The sequence below is a fragment of the Branchiostoma belcheri genome, unplaced genomic scaffold, assembly GCF_001625305.1.
Source record: "Branchiostoma belcheri isolate BF01 breed outbred unplaced genomic scaffold, Haploidv18h27 scaffold19, whole genome shotgun sequence".
In the NCBI taxonomy this organism is placed as follows: domain Eukaryota; kingdom Metazoa; phylum Chordata; class Leptocardii; order Amphioxiformes; family Branchiostomatidae; genus Branchiostoma; species Branchiostoma belcheri.
Genome location: NW_017803379.1, coordinates 3053672 through 3070707, shown reverse-complemented (window position 1 = coordinate 3070707; position 17036 = coordinate 3053672). Strand labels below are relative to the sequence as shown.

The window sequence follows — 17036 nt, the reverse complement described above, 5'->3', positions numbered from 1 at the left end:
TTGCTGGTGGGTAGCAAATTTTGGGGAGCAGACATATAGCCAACAAGGCTGGATTTCAGGCTATTGGAAGTCACAAATGTTTAAACTGAAATCCATTCATAGATAGTCATCTAAACCAACCTCAAAATTGAAAGTCTAAAAGTGTGTAGGCCAAAACAAGAGAATCCTCCTCTTTATTCCATTTCATGTAGTTACAGGGTACACTTAAGAAGTGACAACCTTATTATAGTGCTGTAACTCTAATTTTTGAAAATACATGTACAAAAAAATGGGAAAATACTGGTGTTGTCAATGTGTCAAACTTCAACCCAAAATTGGATGTTACAATAATATCTGCCAGGACAATACCTAAACTATACTAGTACTTATCTATCATATCGTGACGAGGCACTCCACTGACATCAAAGCAAGTTCATATAGTAGCAAAAAGCAAACATTAAAAATACAGGCAGGCAGGCATTCCCTACTTTTAGCATGTCTCTTATGTTTTGCTGTATAAACAACATATATTTGATAAAAAAAACCACAACAACGAGGATTATGAATAGATTTAAGTCTTCTTAGTTCAACATAAATGTTTGTGACTTTTCAGTGCTTGACATCCTGCACTGGTATGAAAGTATGGATCATGCTAAAAACTGTTCAGAAACCATTGCCATTACTTCTTGAACAATACATTCATAAAGTAAGTGGTACCATGTACCAGTCAATACACAAATAAGAATCCACATACTGGTATATATACAGTACATGGACCAATGCAGGTTAGGTGCAGGTAGATCAGAAATACCTGCACTAACCTGCATATGCAGGTGGTATTTCAAGCCCTGTCTTTCATTTGGACAGACTCTGAAAGATGTTATTAGTGTTAATAAAGAAGGTTTTCCACCTCATTCATGCAATAAAAAAAGTGTACAGATATACATATGAAAAAATCACACTGCAAATTTTTCATGACTTACTTAAAATGATCTCTCTGTACTTGTTGTGTTGAAATAAAGTTCAACATTTTACTATACTTAAAATGAAGTTCATTTTTACAAAGTTGGAGGAAGAGTTAATCATCATCTGAATCATCATCGGAGTCCCCTCCCCACCCCTGATGCCCTTCTTCCCTCTCTTGGGTTTCTGCCCCAGGGTGGGGGGGTTGGTGGGGTCGGCATCGCAGTCAATGACCCCGGATAACCCTAACCGCCACTCCATCATCTCCGTGGGGAAGTCGTCCACCCCTCCCAGGTCGTCGAACCCAACCACAAAGTCCTTGGTCTTTCCGTCAATCACCAAGCAGATGGTGGGCAACACGCGCACCTTCAGCCTCTCACACAGCCACTTGCACTTCTCGGCGTCGATCTTACAGAACCTGGTCCCCACGTGCTTGGGCGCCAGGGCAGCCAGGTGCTTGTCCACGATCTTGCAGCGGAAGGTGCTCTCGCGGTAGAAGTGGCACACCACGCGGGGGCTCTTCTGGCAGACGGGGAAAAACTCCTTCTCCTCCGGGATCTCCGTGTACTGGCCATGGCCCATCTGTAGGAGCTCCTGTGGGGAAGACAGTAACTTGGTCACCGGGTTGTCTCTATGAGTCTATCTTCAGTGAAAGTAAGCTGAAGTGAGCTTTCTTATGGTAAGGTCACATTTTAAAACCCAAGGCCCTGCTGAGCAATTTACAGGAAGAAAAGTGTGATATAAAAGACAAAAAAATCACAAAAACAGTTGAAAACCTTAGTCATCTTAGAACTATCTGTACATATTCTTGATATGAAGCATAACAGAAATAACAGTACATGTAATAGCTTTCGAACAGTTTAACAGTTTTGAACAGTATACTGAGTGCTGCAGGCAAAATTTGCCTAGTGCAGGTAATTTTCAAATTTCTGGTGGATCCTCTCCAAGTTTACTCTATGCTACAGAAGACAATTGAACCCCCACCTGTTTTTTAGAAGCCTGTTTCTTCAGAGCTGCCAGCCGTTTCTGGTGGATCCTCTCCAAGTCGTCCTCGTCAAGGTTGTCCAGTCGGTTCATTTCCGCGTCGATCTGCGCCTCCACAGCCTGGGCTGCCTGGAGAACCTGCTGCTCAACGATCTTATTCACATCCATGGTGGCTGGGGACAAAAAGCTGCAGGGGAAACATGAATATTGATATCATTATAATATACAAGGTTACTAATTCATAGCTGGTGTGTTACGCCAAAGGGCGTTTTTACCGGCTATACAGATACAGATACATGTACTAGTATATAATTACCATAATGAGCTCAAGTAACTATCTTATTAACATCCATAGTGGCTAGGAACTACAAGGTGCAGAAAAACATCAACATTGATATCATTATAATCTATAAGACTACCAGATTATTGGACTGAACATGGAGTGCAGTGATATTTTAGTATTTTTATTAGCCTGGGTACCATGATCATGATAATCATCCCATTTCTATACGGGGCTCCCATACTCGCTCAGATACAAATTTGATTATAGGAGCCTTGTTATACAAATAGGATGTCACTCACAGATGTCACGAAAAGATGCTAGATGGGATATACAGTCGAAACTGCAACTGCCGAAGAAGACTTATGCAACAAAGAAAACACGCACAGCACTGCTGTTTTGCTTTTATAATTGACCCGCCATCTTTAAAAAAGGAGATAGAGCGGTCCCCAGCAACTACAGACCTGTTTCACTGACCTGCATATCCTGCAAACTACTTGAACATATCATCCATAGCCAAATCATGAAGCACCTAGAAAGTTACAGTATATTAACGGATTACCAGCATGGATTCAGAGCCAAACGATCCACAGAAACACAGCTTATACTAACAGTCCATGACATAGCTGGCGCACTAAACAGTAAACGGCAGGTAGATTTAGCAATACTTGATTTCACTAAAGCCTTTGATAAAGTCTCCCATGGCAGGCTCATCTCAAAACTGGAGTATTATGGAATCCAAGGCCCTACGCTGAATTGGTTAAAGGCTTTCCTGACCAACAGGGAGCAAACAGTAGTGGTTGAAGGGAAGGCGTCGGCTCCAGTTAAAGTAGCGTCTGGGGTCCCTCAAGGAACCGTCCTGGGGCCATTGCTCTTTCTCTTGTATATAAATGACCTACCAGATCAGCTTGACTCAAATGTGAGGTTATTTGCCGATGACTGTCTATTGTATGTAGAGCTTTCTACACAGACCGACTCACAACTTCTCCAAAAAGACCTGAACACCCTGGAAGAATGGCAAAGCAAATGGCTCATGCAGTTTAATCCCGAAAAATGCTACATTATGCACATAACAAACAAACGAACACCACATGCAACTAGCTACCAGTTTTGTGGTCAGGCTTTAGCAACCACAAAAATCCATCCGTATCTGGGCGTCACGCTGACAAGCGGACTGAAGTGGGGTGCACATGTTAATAATATCACAACTAAGGCGAAACAGACATTGGGAGTGATTAAACGTAATCTGTGGGCATGTCCAACGAGAGTAAAAATCACTTGCATACACGTCACTTGTAAGACCGAACCTAGAATACGCTGCGACAGTATGGGATCCATATACAAAGAAAGACAAAGACAAATTGGAAAGGGTACAGAATCAAGCTGCAAGATTCTGTATGAACAACTATGTAAGAGGTGCTAGTGTCACGGAAATGAAAAGAAACCTACAGTGGACCTCACTTGAAGACAGAAGAAAGATGTCTAGACTATGCATGATGTACAAAATGACTAATAAACTGGTGGATGTCCCAACTACTAAGTACCTAATACCAGCTCAGAAGAGAACAAGAAATAGCCACGCATTCAAGTATCAGAGTTATCAACCAAGGATTGAGGTGTTCAAGAATTCATTCTTTCCTAGAACTATCGCAGAGTGGAACTCACTGTCACCAAGTACAGTAGGGGCACTGTCAATAGATAGCTTTAAACAATGTCTAGAGCTAGAAGTTCAAGGGTTAGGTGTAACAAGTCGATCGGTGTAATATAGCCAGCTGCCGCCGCGCCGCGTGCCTGCGAAGCTGGTGTGTTACGCCGAAAGGCGGTTATACCGGCTATACAGATACAGATACAGATAATTGTCAAAGGCCCCAATTTATGAAGAAAAAATACCATTTGATTATAATAAATTTAGTGGTTTGGTGGGATCCATCGAAGCTACCAGAAAATTAATTAGCATGACATGACATGACTCATCAGTGCCCCCCTCCCCCATCAGTTGCCGTTTACTAAAACAGTGCGTTACTAGGTAAGGGATACGAACGACAGCCACAAATACGATCTAAAACAACATGCTCACGAGATCAGGTATACAACACTTTCACATACCTTCCGCAACGGGCCGCTTCAATTGTAGGGAACGTGGAGTTTGGAGGAAATTATGTTTGTACGTTACCGCCTGCTTTGGCTTTTGCTCAGTCGACCTTTTTCTTTCGGCTGCGCGCTAGAATGTTGGACTGGTCCACTTCAAATAAGGGGAGACCATTTAAGATATCTTATTATCTACAGGCTTTTTGAAGCTCTAAACACATGACTAAGTTTTATCTGTACAAATTCCATTTAAACATAAATAACCTGTATTATACGCTACTAGAGGACGCAATAAAAAGTAAACCTAATATCTTACTAACAACTTATATTACCTTTATACAGCAATAGTTCGGTCTATCTGTAAGAAGTCCGGTCATTGGTCCAATTTGTTAGTGTTTGTCCAATCAACGCCGGCCAGTCATTTGCTGGCTTTGCTGAAGGGCAGACAGTACTATTAGATCTTGCCATAGGAACACATGCTTAAATACACTATTTCAACACCTCATGAAAGTACTTGCCCATACTCCAATCTCAAAAATTTTTCTGCACCAGGTAGCAACAAGGGTCTGATTCCCAAAAATAGAAAGGAAACAGGGGGTTGACCACCTCAAATTCCCGCCACAGCTGATGATAGTAAAAAAACCTCAACTTTGACCTACATTTTCCATGGTATCCATCCGCCTGGCCAGACAAGACCTAACCACTCACATCTCTCACTACGCCCACTAAACTGGTGAAATAAACAAAACTTGACCAATGTAGGAAAGTTTCGACCCTACCTGTGCCTTCCAGCCCAAAAATCTCCAAAATGGACCAAAAATTTCAAGAGAAAAAAAGGTTTTCAAAGGTATTAACTAGGCACTACAATCGTGTTCCCATTTTGAGGCCTCTACTGCGCAACGCAAATGTGGTGTCTGCCCTGAAACACCGGGTACCTGGCTAAAGAAGTCACTACTGGGAAAGGATTTGTTTAGGGTTTTTGGGAAGGCCAAAGTAAATTATCAATGGGTTCTTGTAAACTAACATAACTAAAGGTTACCTGTATGCCTAAAACATACATACGAATATTCGTAAATCAGAAAAAACAAGCAGCTAAAGATACTAAGTATGGTAATGTTACTTTAGGTTACTATAACTTGTTAACTTTTAATAAGGCTTTTGTGTTACAGAACAGCTTCTATGTCATTCCAAGCTTCTGTAGAATTTTTATTCGTAAGACACTAGTACATGTACTAGTAATTTGATATGACAGTATTTAATTAGGTATACAATGGGAAGCATTTTCCTTTTTCATAGCATTTAATAATGTTCACAAAGCTTAAGTGATGTTACTTATGTAACACTATTTCACAAATCAATTACATTTTTGTACTATCTTCAACCCTGATTCATATCAGCACTATGAATGTAACGTTACATTCTGCGCTTATATTTCAAGCATTTTTCTTAATTAAGACTTGTCTGACTTGCTGATCCTTACATTGACATGAGTTGACTTAAGACAATGACATCTTTCTACGTTTGAAGAAAATACAGTGTTCAATCTGTCAATAAGGTATACACATATTTGTAGATCATAGGAATATACCTCTTCACATTAACCAGTTGTAAGAAAATTCTACCTGAAAAATAAATTTTTTTTTTTCCTTTATTTCTTCATCTCAGAATCTTGATCTGCACCCTTTTCGGTATTGCAACTGAAAAGAGCCTCATACAGACTGACTTCAGAACCAATCTTATGTCAATCTTCTGTTACCATATATTGTAGATTTCCAGGGTTCATGGCTGCTACATGTGACAACAAGAAATAAGATAATTCAGCCATGTCATTACAGCTTTGTGAAATAGCAGATACAGTAGGACATTACATCAGACTCAAACAAGTATTACATCTCCATTTATCCAGTCTACTGGAAGTCTGTGTCAAAGTTGTAACTGTCGTCCTCTCCCAAACCAAAGTCCATGGCTGCAGACAATGAGTCTGACAGCTGGGTCGACAGCTTGTCCGCCCTTTTCTGCTGCTTCTTCCGCCTTTTCTGTGCCACTTTGGCGGCTTTTCCCAGCTGGAGGTTTCCCTCGAGCACGGAGGGGATCTCAAGGCTGGTACCAGGCTTCTGTTTCATGACAGATTCGGGCTCAGACTTCTTTTCCTTAGCCTTGACTTTGACAGAAATGGTGCTCAGTTCGGCAAGGTTACTTTCTGGTACATGCTTGATGGATTCGTCTTCCTCTTCATCCATTTCATCCTCTTCTTCTTCCTCCTCTCCATCTTCTGAACTCATTTCTTCATCTTCTTCCAACTCCTCCTCTTCATCTTCCTCCTCCTCCTCCTCCTCCATGGTTCCTTCCATTGGACCCATAGACTCCATGGCCAGCATGTTACTGGTGGTTTCCATGGTGAGATTTCCGAGGACCTTGTCCATGTCTTTCTCTATCGTGCCGATGTCAAAAGCCTTTCCCATCTCTGATACAATCTCGGCTCCGAGATGGACAGGCATGTTGTGGGACTCTGGAGGGTGTGTGAAGTAGGTGATTTTCCCGATCGTCCAATCCTGTAGTACAAGTTTGGCTGCTTTGTCCACGTCCGGCACTCCCCCCTTCTTCAGCTTCCCCTGCCGTTTGGCCAGGAGTGCAAGAAACTCGTGGACATTGGCGTAATCCGGAACGCCGTAATGGAGCATGATCTGCTGCTTGTTGCACCTGCGCAGGATGGCGTCGACCGGAGTAACCACATCAGCGATGTTCTCCACCTTCAGACAGTTACGGAGGATGAGGGCGGCGTCTGACAGCCCCGACGTCATGACGATACCAGGACTGTCGATCAACTTGATGTGCTTGTCGATCTGAACCTCTTGCAGAGTCTTGGTGACCCCGGGTGTCCCGCCGACGGCGCAGGCGCGGGAACGCTTCAGACTGTTGATGATGGAACTCTTCCCGACGTTGGGGAGCCCGATGATGCCGACAGAGATGGTGGTCTTGATGTTCATGTTGCGGCAGTAGTTGTTGAGGAGCTGCATGAGGCTGTCTGCTCCCAGACAGCGGCTGGACGTCAGCAGGTCTTTGTTGGCGAGGTTGACCGGGACTTTGCTCTGTGACAAGTTGTGGGTCTGACTCTGGGTGGACGCCTTGAAGGCCACGGTTGGAAACTCATTCCTGAGATACTTGAGCCACTTTTCCACGATCTCACGGGGGCACCAAGGTCTATCTTGTTCAGGATGAGGACAATCCGCTTGGTTAGGACCAGCAGCGAGGATGGACTGTTCCACCTGAGGGCAGCGACAACCCAGAGGATCTCTGGCGTCTACCACTTCCAGCACAACATCAGCTGCCTCCACCACCTTCCTGAACTCCCTGTAAAAGGCCTTCCGTGAACTCTCTGTGCTTTTCAAGCCTTTGCTGGAAGCATTTACCTCCATTTGCTCCATGGCAGCCTGCTTCTGCTCGAATGCCTTTTGCCTTTTCAGAGCATCCTTCTGTAGGCTGGCCACGTCTCGTTTAGCCTTCTCTGCCTTACGTTTCTTTTCCAACATTTTCTGTCTCTTGATTTTGCGCTGTTCTCTCTCCTCTTCAGCCTTCTGCTTTCTCTTCTGGGCCTCCCGAAGGATCTGTTCCTTGAAAGGAGCTTCTGAGGGAACTCCAGGATCTTTTCTTGCTCTCGACACCTTGGTTGCAGTGCCCTTCTTCTTTGCTGCTTTCCGAATTTTCCTGTTGTGCTCCTTTATCTTTTTCTTGATCTTGTACTTCTTATGGCAGGTGAGTCGCTTGCTCTGCTTGTTCTTGAAGGGTCTGTTCACCATGTTGAATTCTGACCAGCTCACACAATGGAGAGAACCAAGTCTGACCTAGTTTGTATCCTGAAATGCAATGAATACTCATTAGACTTCTAAATATCACTATAATTTTTGTACTGCAAGTTACTTCATGGGTTTAAAGTGTACCCCCCCCCATTGTGATAACACGTGCAGACATTTGGCTGCACATTTAACCACTAAATTCACCAATAGCGTGGAATGCCTGTGCAAGATAAAACACTTACAGTGCTGCTTTGTGTTTGGTGACAGATTCCGAGGCAAAACTGGCCTTGAATACAGTAATGTAGACCGGTAATATCTCTGAAAGTTGGCGAACGAGTCACGCGTCGTCTACTTGGCAGAAGGCAGACATGTTGGACGATTCTATTTTGAGCAATGGGAGGGTCTATCACGTTTCTCTGTTTATTAATATAAATTGAAATATCAATCAGATAAAAATTGCTATTGATGGTATATCATCTATAAAGTTGTTACATTGTAGTGCACAAAACAAAGGTAGAGGGGTGAAATACTTTATTAGAACCACTATTTATAAACATCGAAGATCCTACCATTTGATGAGTGGAATAAGCCACAGATTGCGCAACTCGTGACTTCCGCTTCCGTAGCTGTAGGGTAGCACAGGGGGGTAGCAGATCATAATCATGATGTAAACTTTAGGCAAGATTCGAGTTCTGAAGTACTTGCGACAGATATAACAGGTCATTCTGGGAAAATGTGGGTAACAGCAGCTACCGTGGTCATCAGTCTTCTTTTTGTACAATCTTGTGCCGCAGTTTCACAGATCGGTGAGTGCTAGACAACGAAAAAGTTTAGCTATAGACATTTGGTGCGTGTGCTATTATTTACATATATTTGTTGATACTAGTATACAACCTCCTTGATTATATAAAGAATTGTAAGTTGGAGCTTCATTATAAAGTTTGAATGTAGCATTCAAGTTTAATTAAATTGTTTTACAACCTGGCTCAATAAAAATCTCCAAAGTCCAGACATCGTATTCATCAAAGTGCCATATAAAATGAGCTCACATTTTCTACACAGGAGAAAGCCCCAATGTGCTTTTTCTGGTGATTGATGACCTCCGCCCTGCACTCGGTTGCTATGGATACCAGAACGTGGTCACGCCCAACATTGATCAGCTGGCAGCTAAGGGGATCAAGTTTAACAATGCATTTGTCCAGGTGAGCCATTTCCTGGACATTATAAATAAAGGGAATAATTGATATCTTCACTGAAGTTCCAGTATCCCATTTAAACCCTCTCTTGCAATGCCAAATATTGCCTTGATATTGTACATCTTGTGTCATACAAAATTTCATTTTAGTTTATTTTATTGAATTTGTTCAATCTGGATGGCGGTCCTTTTCATATTGACACCATCATGTAGCATGCATAGTCCAGTGGTTAGCAACCCCTCTTCTGGACCAAAAGGTTGGGAGGTACACCTGACATGCTTATTGCTATAAATTGTCACAGTCCATTGTCTCATTGTGCTTATCGCAATGTGATAGGGAAATTTGCCCTGTACAGTGAACTTGTGAAAACTGCACATAGCGTCTGTCTTAATCTCTGTCACGACCAGTGGGAGACTAGCTCTGCAGTGAGATAAAACTGAAAACTTTTCATTCTTTTATATGACGTCAGCAAGCGGTCTGCGGTCCAGCCGGACATCGTTCCTGACCGGTCGCAGGCCAGATACGACCCGTCTGTACGACTTCTACTCCTACTGGAGAACGGCGGCCGGAAACTTCACCACTCTGCCGCAACACTTCAAGGAAGCCGGCTACTTCACAGCTTCTGTGGGCAAAGTCTTCCACCCAGGTGAACAACTCCGGTATATACACACAGGCTGGCCTAGCCTATAGTGTCAACTGATTTACGATATTGAAAGCTTTAAACTTCAACAAGAAATCAGAGATGTCTGAGTTCTGAGAAGTGTTTAGGGTTGTTATGAATGTATATTGGAACTATAAGTAGTAGAAATCAACAGTCAAAATAATCTCACACTCTCTAGAAACCGTTGCCACCCTGGAACCCTAAAAAAACAGCACCGCCCATAACAATAATCCCTGCAATACTTCTGTCCTAACTTTAAGTATCCTTTTCCAAGTCAAAACATTGCTCTTCTTTTCTTGCCTGTTATACAATAAGTTTTCTTAAGTTTTCTGAATAAAAAAAAAACATTTTTCAGGAATAGCATCAAACTTCAGTGATGATGCTCCGTACAGCTGGTCTGTTCCTGCATACCACCCTCCCACACAGCAGTTCAAGATGAAAAAAGTAAGTCTTTTCATTGTCATGGCCTTTATCATTATTACACATGTAGTTATCATTCTTGTGATGTGGCCAAATTCATTGTCACTGTTCACTGTGGCAGGTTTGTCCAGGACCGGATGGTGAGCTCCATATGAACCTGGTGTGTCCTGTAGACGTGAACTCCCAGCCTCTTGGGTCCCTCCCTGATATCCAGAGTGCAGACTACGCTATAGAGTTTCTCCAAAATGTTTCTGCCTCCTCCCAAGCAAGTCAGACACAACCATTCTTTTTGGCCGTGGGATTCCACAAGCCTCATATTCCATTCAAGTACCCCAGAGAATTTCAAGGTATGTTTTTTTTCATAGTATTGGATAAAAAAATCATCATCTTATTCTACTGTTTGCCAGCAAATTTGTGATTCTGATCTTGAAAGTTTTAAGAAACTCGAAATTGGCATGTGTCCTGGATTTCTTCCCTGGTACAAGAAAAAGTAAAAATCAGTCAAAAGAATCAATCAGAAATACACAAATTTTCTTGTTCCAGACTTGTATCCTCTCTCCACCATCCACCTGGCCCCCGACCCTTCCCTTCCCCCAAATCTCCCTACGGTTGCCTGGAATCCCTTCACTGATATCCGCAAACGTGAGGATGTCCAGACACTGAACATCAGTTTTCCCTACGGACCTGTACCAAGGCAGTTTCAGGTGAGAGCGTCAGCTAAAATAACGGTACAGTACTTGATTAGCCAACTTATGTTTTGAATGATTTGTTTCTTTTTGTAAAATATGTAACGTTATAAACTTATATCATAATTCTTTTATCTTCTTACCAGGCTAGGAGCACTAACTGCCTCAGTTTCTGGTAATATACTGTACTAACATTTTATGTGAGGGAGAAACAACTGTGTTTCTGTTTCCCTTAGTTGCTGATGAGACAGAGTTACTATGCAGCCACCAGCTACATGGACAGTCAGGTGGGCAGGGTGCTGTCAGCACTGGATAACCAGGGACTGGCCGCAAACACTATTGTTGTACTGGTGGGAGACCATGGTGAGTCCTCAGAACTGCTACTATGTTTACTTAGATGCGATTTAGAATGGGGCTAGTTATAGGAGCCGAGATACTTTTATAGTTGTAGTAGTAGTAGTAGTAGTTGTTGTAGTGGTTTTGCAGAGGGCCCACTCTTTCTGAGACATATCGCTCACAGCCATTTCATCATGATCAAGTCATTTCCAGTTTGAGTGATTGTGACGTTATTTGTAACCAAGTGACCTATGCATTCAGAATTTCAAAGTTTGTATCAGTTCCCAAATAAGTCATAGCTAGACCTTCTATTCAATAACCTTGATTTTCCCCTTTTTTCTTTATTGGTACTTTGACAGGTTGGTCCCTTGGGGAACACCAGGAGTGGGCCAAGTACAGTAACTTTGAAGTGGCCACACGAGTCCCTCTGATATTCTACGTACCAGGTGTCACTCACCGGCCAGAGAGGGGAGAATCTACCTTCCCATATATAGACGTTCTAGAGTTGTACAGTAATGAAATATCAAACTATGACGTTGCACCAGCTAGAACAAATGAAAATGTAGTCCAGAAAAACAGTTGCAACAGGGAAGGATCACCTCCTTGCTATTTACAAACTCTACCATCAGAAGGGTACGAGAGTAATGCTTTAGTGGAACTGGTGGACATGTTTCCTACCCTCGCAGAGCTGGCAAACCTGACGACACTGCCGCTCTGTCCGACGGATTCCTCAAAAGTTGAGCTCTGTACCGAGGGTAGCAGCTTTGTGCCAGTGATGTTGAATGTCACAAAGGAGACTGGTGACCACAATACGTTAATAACATGGAAGCCAGCAGTGTTCAGTCAGTACCCACGTCCCTCCAAGAAACCACAGACGAACTCTGATCTCCCCCACCTGAAGGACATCAAGTACATGGGGTATTCCATGAGGACAGAGCAGTACCGCTACACAGAATGGGTCACATTCAACTCCAAGACTTTCAAACCTGATTTTGACCGTGTCGCAGCTCGAGAATTGTACCTACATGACACAGATGATCTGGAGGATCATAATATGGCAGGGAAAAGTGAACACAGCCAACTCGGTGAAACTGTTGTCACAGCAACTCAGGAAGGGCTGGAGAGATGCTCTTCCTGCAGTCTAATTGTTATATTGGAACATAGGCCTTAAATTGCCTGTACATGTATGTTCAACTCTATTTTTTTTTTCTCGGCACTTTCTCCCATAACAACACAGCACCACATCTTCAAACAATATTCACTTCTTAAAAATGGTTTAATAGCCAGACCATTAGTGCTACTGTACATCAGATATTATAGTGTCTTCTGCAACACTGATTTTCTAAAATACAAAAACAATAAATATTTCACAATTATCCCTACCATGGAGAAGCAAACCCTGAGGGATGACAGGGGCAATTCTAAGTAGTTTTCCTTCATTTCTGGAGGAAACTCCCCTTCTACATCACACTTCTAGCAGTCCTTCCACTGGTTGGGCCAACACCTCTTTCTCAGGAGAATACAGAGTATATTAATCCTGCTGACTTATTCATATCTGCTAGATAACATGGATCAATCATTGTTTGACTGAGAACTTTCTGTTATTATGGTGTTGGAGGCTGTGATGACCGGCTTCCATAGTGACAATGGATCCTGAGCTCTTATTGGACTGATAAATAACTCTGATTTGTTATAGGTAGTTCTGGGAATGGGAATGGTTCTCAAGAGTTAGAGGTGTCTGGCCACAAGCTCTCAGGGAGGAGGCCCAATCAGCTCCTGACAGTGAGAGATTGCGCAACCCGGCCTGGTGCTAGGAGAGTTGACACGTCGTTTGATGACTCTCTGGTTCCTGTGCCACTCTCTCAGCTCTCCTGGCGTCAGGGTTTGGTCGATCCCAGGTTTGGGCACGTCGCTCCAGGGTGAGACCGTGAAACCGTTACTGTACAGGAAAGCCCGCTTACACGCCTCGAAGGACATGAACATCACACCCGCATATGGCACAACCTGGAAAGTGGAGGGAGTTAAAAATTACTGTTCTTCTTAAAACATTTGTGGTGGTTTTGAATTTGGGGCACCGTGAAAATCTCCATTTTCCTTCCACCACAAAATAAAATCCCCACCATAGAAACGAGCTAGTTTCCAGTATTTTGTTCAAGATAACTGTCAGTAATTTACATAAACTGCTAAAAGCTTAAATTCTCAAATTCAGCTACCAATGCTTCAATTTTGTCACATACTGTCCTCCAGTTATCTCCAATTCAAAGCATAAGACAATGCATTTTTAGATTTATAATGAAATACATGTACATGTAATGGACTCCATAGTATGTTCTGGAACAACATAAAGCTCACCAGTACCTTCATGAGGTTGGCTGTGGTGCCTCTCCATAGACCCTGCATCCCCCCATGTTTATACGTCTGAATGAAGGCATCCACCATCCCTGTAAACTCCACATCTACCCCTCCTCTGTTGGGTAGCACTGTGCTGTAGGCCTAAAGAAGATCACAAGTCACAATTTAATCTTCAGCATGCTAAGGTAGCTATCTGGCATGAGTTGTATTGGTTTGTACACATTAATATGGGAAGCACAAATGTATGACAAAAATTATTTTAATTCATTCTTATCTAAAACATAAATAGCTCATGATACCAGGTAACCAGGGTAAAATATTTCCTGCTTTCACATTGTAAATGTTGTGTTGATAACACAGTTATACAAAAATATACATGTTTCTCTTTTTTTCACCTGTAACTTTTTCCTGATGGTGTCAAACGGATATGAAAAGGTTTGTGCAAAAGCAGCAGCGATGCAGCCATTGATGAAGTTAGCTAGCGGAGTCAGGTGTGAGGAGGGGACGCTCCAGGCTCGATCCAGCAGCTCATACGCCATGAAGGTGCCTCCTGCAAATGGCACCACTCCTGAAATACATGGAGACAGCTTGTGAGGGGGGGGGGGATCATGCTGTGCTTATCAGGGTTAGGACCAGGGTCAGAGACATATTAATCAAAGAACATAGATTTCACCCAGGTACAATTCTGGATATGGCTCATGGTATCCAGAACCGTGCCTGAGCATGGTTCTGGATAATGCAGAGTTCTGGATGCAACAGGGACTCTCCAGTATGCTCTAGGGTTTATTCTAGAACTTAAAAGATGCAAAATAGCGTGCAAGACAACAAACATTACACAACAAACCGGCTTTCCATAACATTTTGCATGTGATGTGAAGACTGGTAAGTTTTCTTATTACAATTACATTACCTATGACAGATGTGGACATTCCTCTGAAGAATGCAGTGATCCCCTCTGTCCTGTACACCACTCTAAAGGTGTGGATGATGCCCCTGTAGTGGGCTTTGCTCCTCTTTGTGTGCTGTGCTGTCAGGCGAGTCTTCACCATGTCTGTAGGGTACATGATACAGGTGGCAGTGATCCCACCCAGACTACCTGCCATCAGGGCACCACCTGCACTCAGGTACCCCATGTCATCCACAAACAGCTGTCTGAACTTGGTGTAAGCGCTGAACTGTATGGCCGTGTAGGGAAACAGCCGCAGGCAGCCAAGAAAGTTGCCCTTCCAAAAGGCTCGGAGTCCTTCATTTTTGTACAAGTTAGAAAAGGCTCTGAGGAATCCCTCTTGGGTGTCTTTGGTTCCGACCTACAGCGGAAAAGAAAAATTGTTAATACAAATGTTGATGATACATTATGTTGCTTATCTTCATACTAATATGCAGCATCATTCACCCCATATAATCATCACCCACACAGTCATACTTTTTAGTTTACTACCCTGGCCTAATACTAGTAGTTGCTCAGAAAGTAAACATTCCCATTCCATCATCAGTTGTCATCTAGCCCTTCCTTACATGTACATACGCATACTTTCAGCTGAAATATTTCTCTTACCATTCCACTGGAGTTAAAATTTCCATATCCAATACGCGAGCTATCATAACCTTTCCCACACAGATAGCTTGTTTACCTTTCATGGTTTGTTTACGTCTAACTGTACAATCGCACTGATTGATAGTAATAATGTCATGTGATGCGTATATAAACGATCGTGGTATGCATATATGGTATGTGTGTCATCGGAGCAAATAACTATAGAAATAACAACATCGTCAATACGTAGAAAACGAATCAGAATCATCCATAATGATAAGCGGATGTTTGCTTTTCTATTTCCGTTGTTTATTTTACCCCTCCCCACTTCTGTCACGTTTCGCATGTGAAGTCACGAACCTGGGACAAAATCTTGACGACGTCCAGAGGCGACGTAAGAGTCCTACTGGTCACCCCTGCCGTCCCCCCGCACACAAAGCTCTGTAGAAACGTCAGTCGGTGATCTTTCCTGCTTCCCATGGTCCGTCAAGCGACAGTTAGCCTCATTTTTCTGCCATTTTGGGCGCCCTTCTTCTTCCGTGCGTAGCCAAACAGCCAAACATTGCGTTGATCTGAACTTTGACCCAGTCCACATGACGTAGATGACGTCATAGATGCCACAGCACATACTTCGATTCTGCGTATGCGCACAACAAAATAGTTCTTAGTCGAGATTTTATACTGTAAAATGTCGGCGTTTAAAATCATATATCCGTGTAATACATAGATTACAGTGTTTGAATTGAACTTGACACAATGAAGCGTTGTGATTATGAAGGAGAGTGCTGTGGTGGCGCTATGATATTTTGCGCAATTATTTGATAATCTTCATGTGAAAAGGCTCTTTGGGGGCGTGGCTGGGAAACCCTTTCAGAGAGTGAGATTCCCCCGAATGCGTCCGCGTGGAGGACCGCGTGATCTCACCGATCTCCAAGCAGATCCTACGGTAGAATGGCAGTATCCTATCGGCCGAGCATTGTCCATATATAATACTAGTAGCCACCGCGGCTAGAAACTTTTCTTCAGTACCAAAGACAGCATTGTCTGTGTGAATGTCATTCAGTACCAAGGACAGAAGTGTCAGGGTGAATGTTCTTTGAACAGTTAAACAAGGAAATGTGTAACAGTGGGGTTCAAGCGCCACCATACGGCTGACACTTTTCGATGCAGCAAAGTCGATGAGACTTTATTTTCTGTATTTGTCATAAAAACTAACCTTACGTAAGGAGGAAGTTTTCTTTTTCATCTTGATTTATGTCAATGAATCATGAACTCAGCACATCATTAACTATAATGTTGCAGCAATGCCAATGGAACAAATGCAATGAGACATTGCTATTAAAAGTACAAACAACGATATTATATTGTGTTTTTTATGAAAATCAGCGTTTTTCAGTGTATGATTCTACATGTACTTTGTGATCCTGTCGGTATACTAGTAACGAGGAAAATATTGATACAGCGGTATCATTTTAACTCTATTAGTCACCTTCGCAGAGAATTTTTTCCAAGAATTGGGGTCTGCATGGAGCGGTCAAAAAGAGACGCTCTGCGACTAGCTGAAGTACAGCAAGACGAGTTCTTAGCATACTCGTTCACTAACAGGATTATTTTCCCCCAACAAATTCCACAAGTATATCATAGGACGGACTGAGCGTTTGCATCTCAATCTTTTTATATTTCAGTCCATACCATGGTATGGATGAAATATATTGTGTTCTCTGATGTTTCTTCTTCTCCTTCTCCTCCTGCCAAACAGTCAA

At 42.7% G+C, this 17036-nt stretch overlaps 4 protein-coding genes across 4 annotated transcripts; 1 reads left to right on the top strand and 3 right to left on the bottom strand.

Annotated features, from left to right (window-relative positions):
• Window positions 1-122: 122 nt before the first annotated feature.
• On the bottom strand, window positions 123-4447 carry LOC109468044 (thioredoxin domain-containing protein 9-like). The gene is given in 4 exon segments (XM_019766265.1): window positions 123-1092; window positions 1095-1536; window positions 1927-2113; window positions 4313-4447. Coding segments are annotated over 3 exon segments (645 nt in total). The 5' UTR covers window positions 2095-2113; window positions 4313-4447; the 3' UTR covers window positions 123-1057.
• Window positions 4448-5580: 1133 nt separating this feature from the next.
• Window positions 5581-8480, bottom strand: LOC109467965 (guanine nucleotide-binding protein-like 3 homolog). Its single transcript, XM_019766146.1, is given in 4 exon segments — window positions 5581-7488; window positions 7491-7526; window positions 7528-8148; window positions 8331-8480. Coding segments are annotated over 3 exon segments (1887 nt in total). The 5' UTR covers window positions 8092-8148; window positions 8331-8480; the 3' UTR covers window positions 5581-6201.
• A 219-nt stretch (window positions 8481-8699) lies between these two features.
• LOC109467966 (iduronate 2-sulfatase-like) lies at window positions 8700-12655 on the top strand. The gene is given in 10 exon segments (XM_019766147.1): window positions 8700-8894; window positions 9151-9290; window positions 9754-9769; window positions 9772-9930; window positions 10301-10389; window positions 10487-10712; window positions 10909-11069; window positions 11288-11414; window positions 11747-12471; window positions 12473-12655. Coding segments are annotated over 10 exon segments (1776 nt in total). The 5' UTR covers window positions 8700-8821; the 3' UTR covers window positions 12533-12655.
• On the bottom strand, window positions 12645-15887 carry LOC109467967 (solute carrier family 25 member 43-like). Its single transcript, XM_019766148.1, has 5 exons — window positions 15634-15887; window positions 14650-15046; window positions 14135-14307; window positions 13746-13880; window positions 12645-13391 (listed from the first exon to the last, which is right to left on the bottom strand). Exons 1-5 carry the CDS (start codon window positions 15751-15753, stop codon window positions 13140-13142), a joined length of 1077 nt encoding a protein of 358 aa, XP_019621707.1. The 5' UTR covers window positions 15754-15887; the 3' UTR covers window positions 12645-13139.
• Between the last annotated feature and the right edge of the window lie 1149 nt (window positions 15888-17036).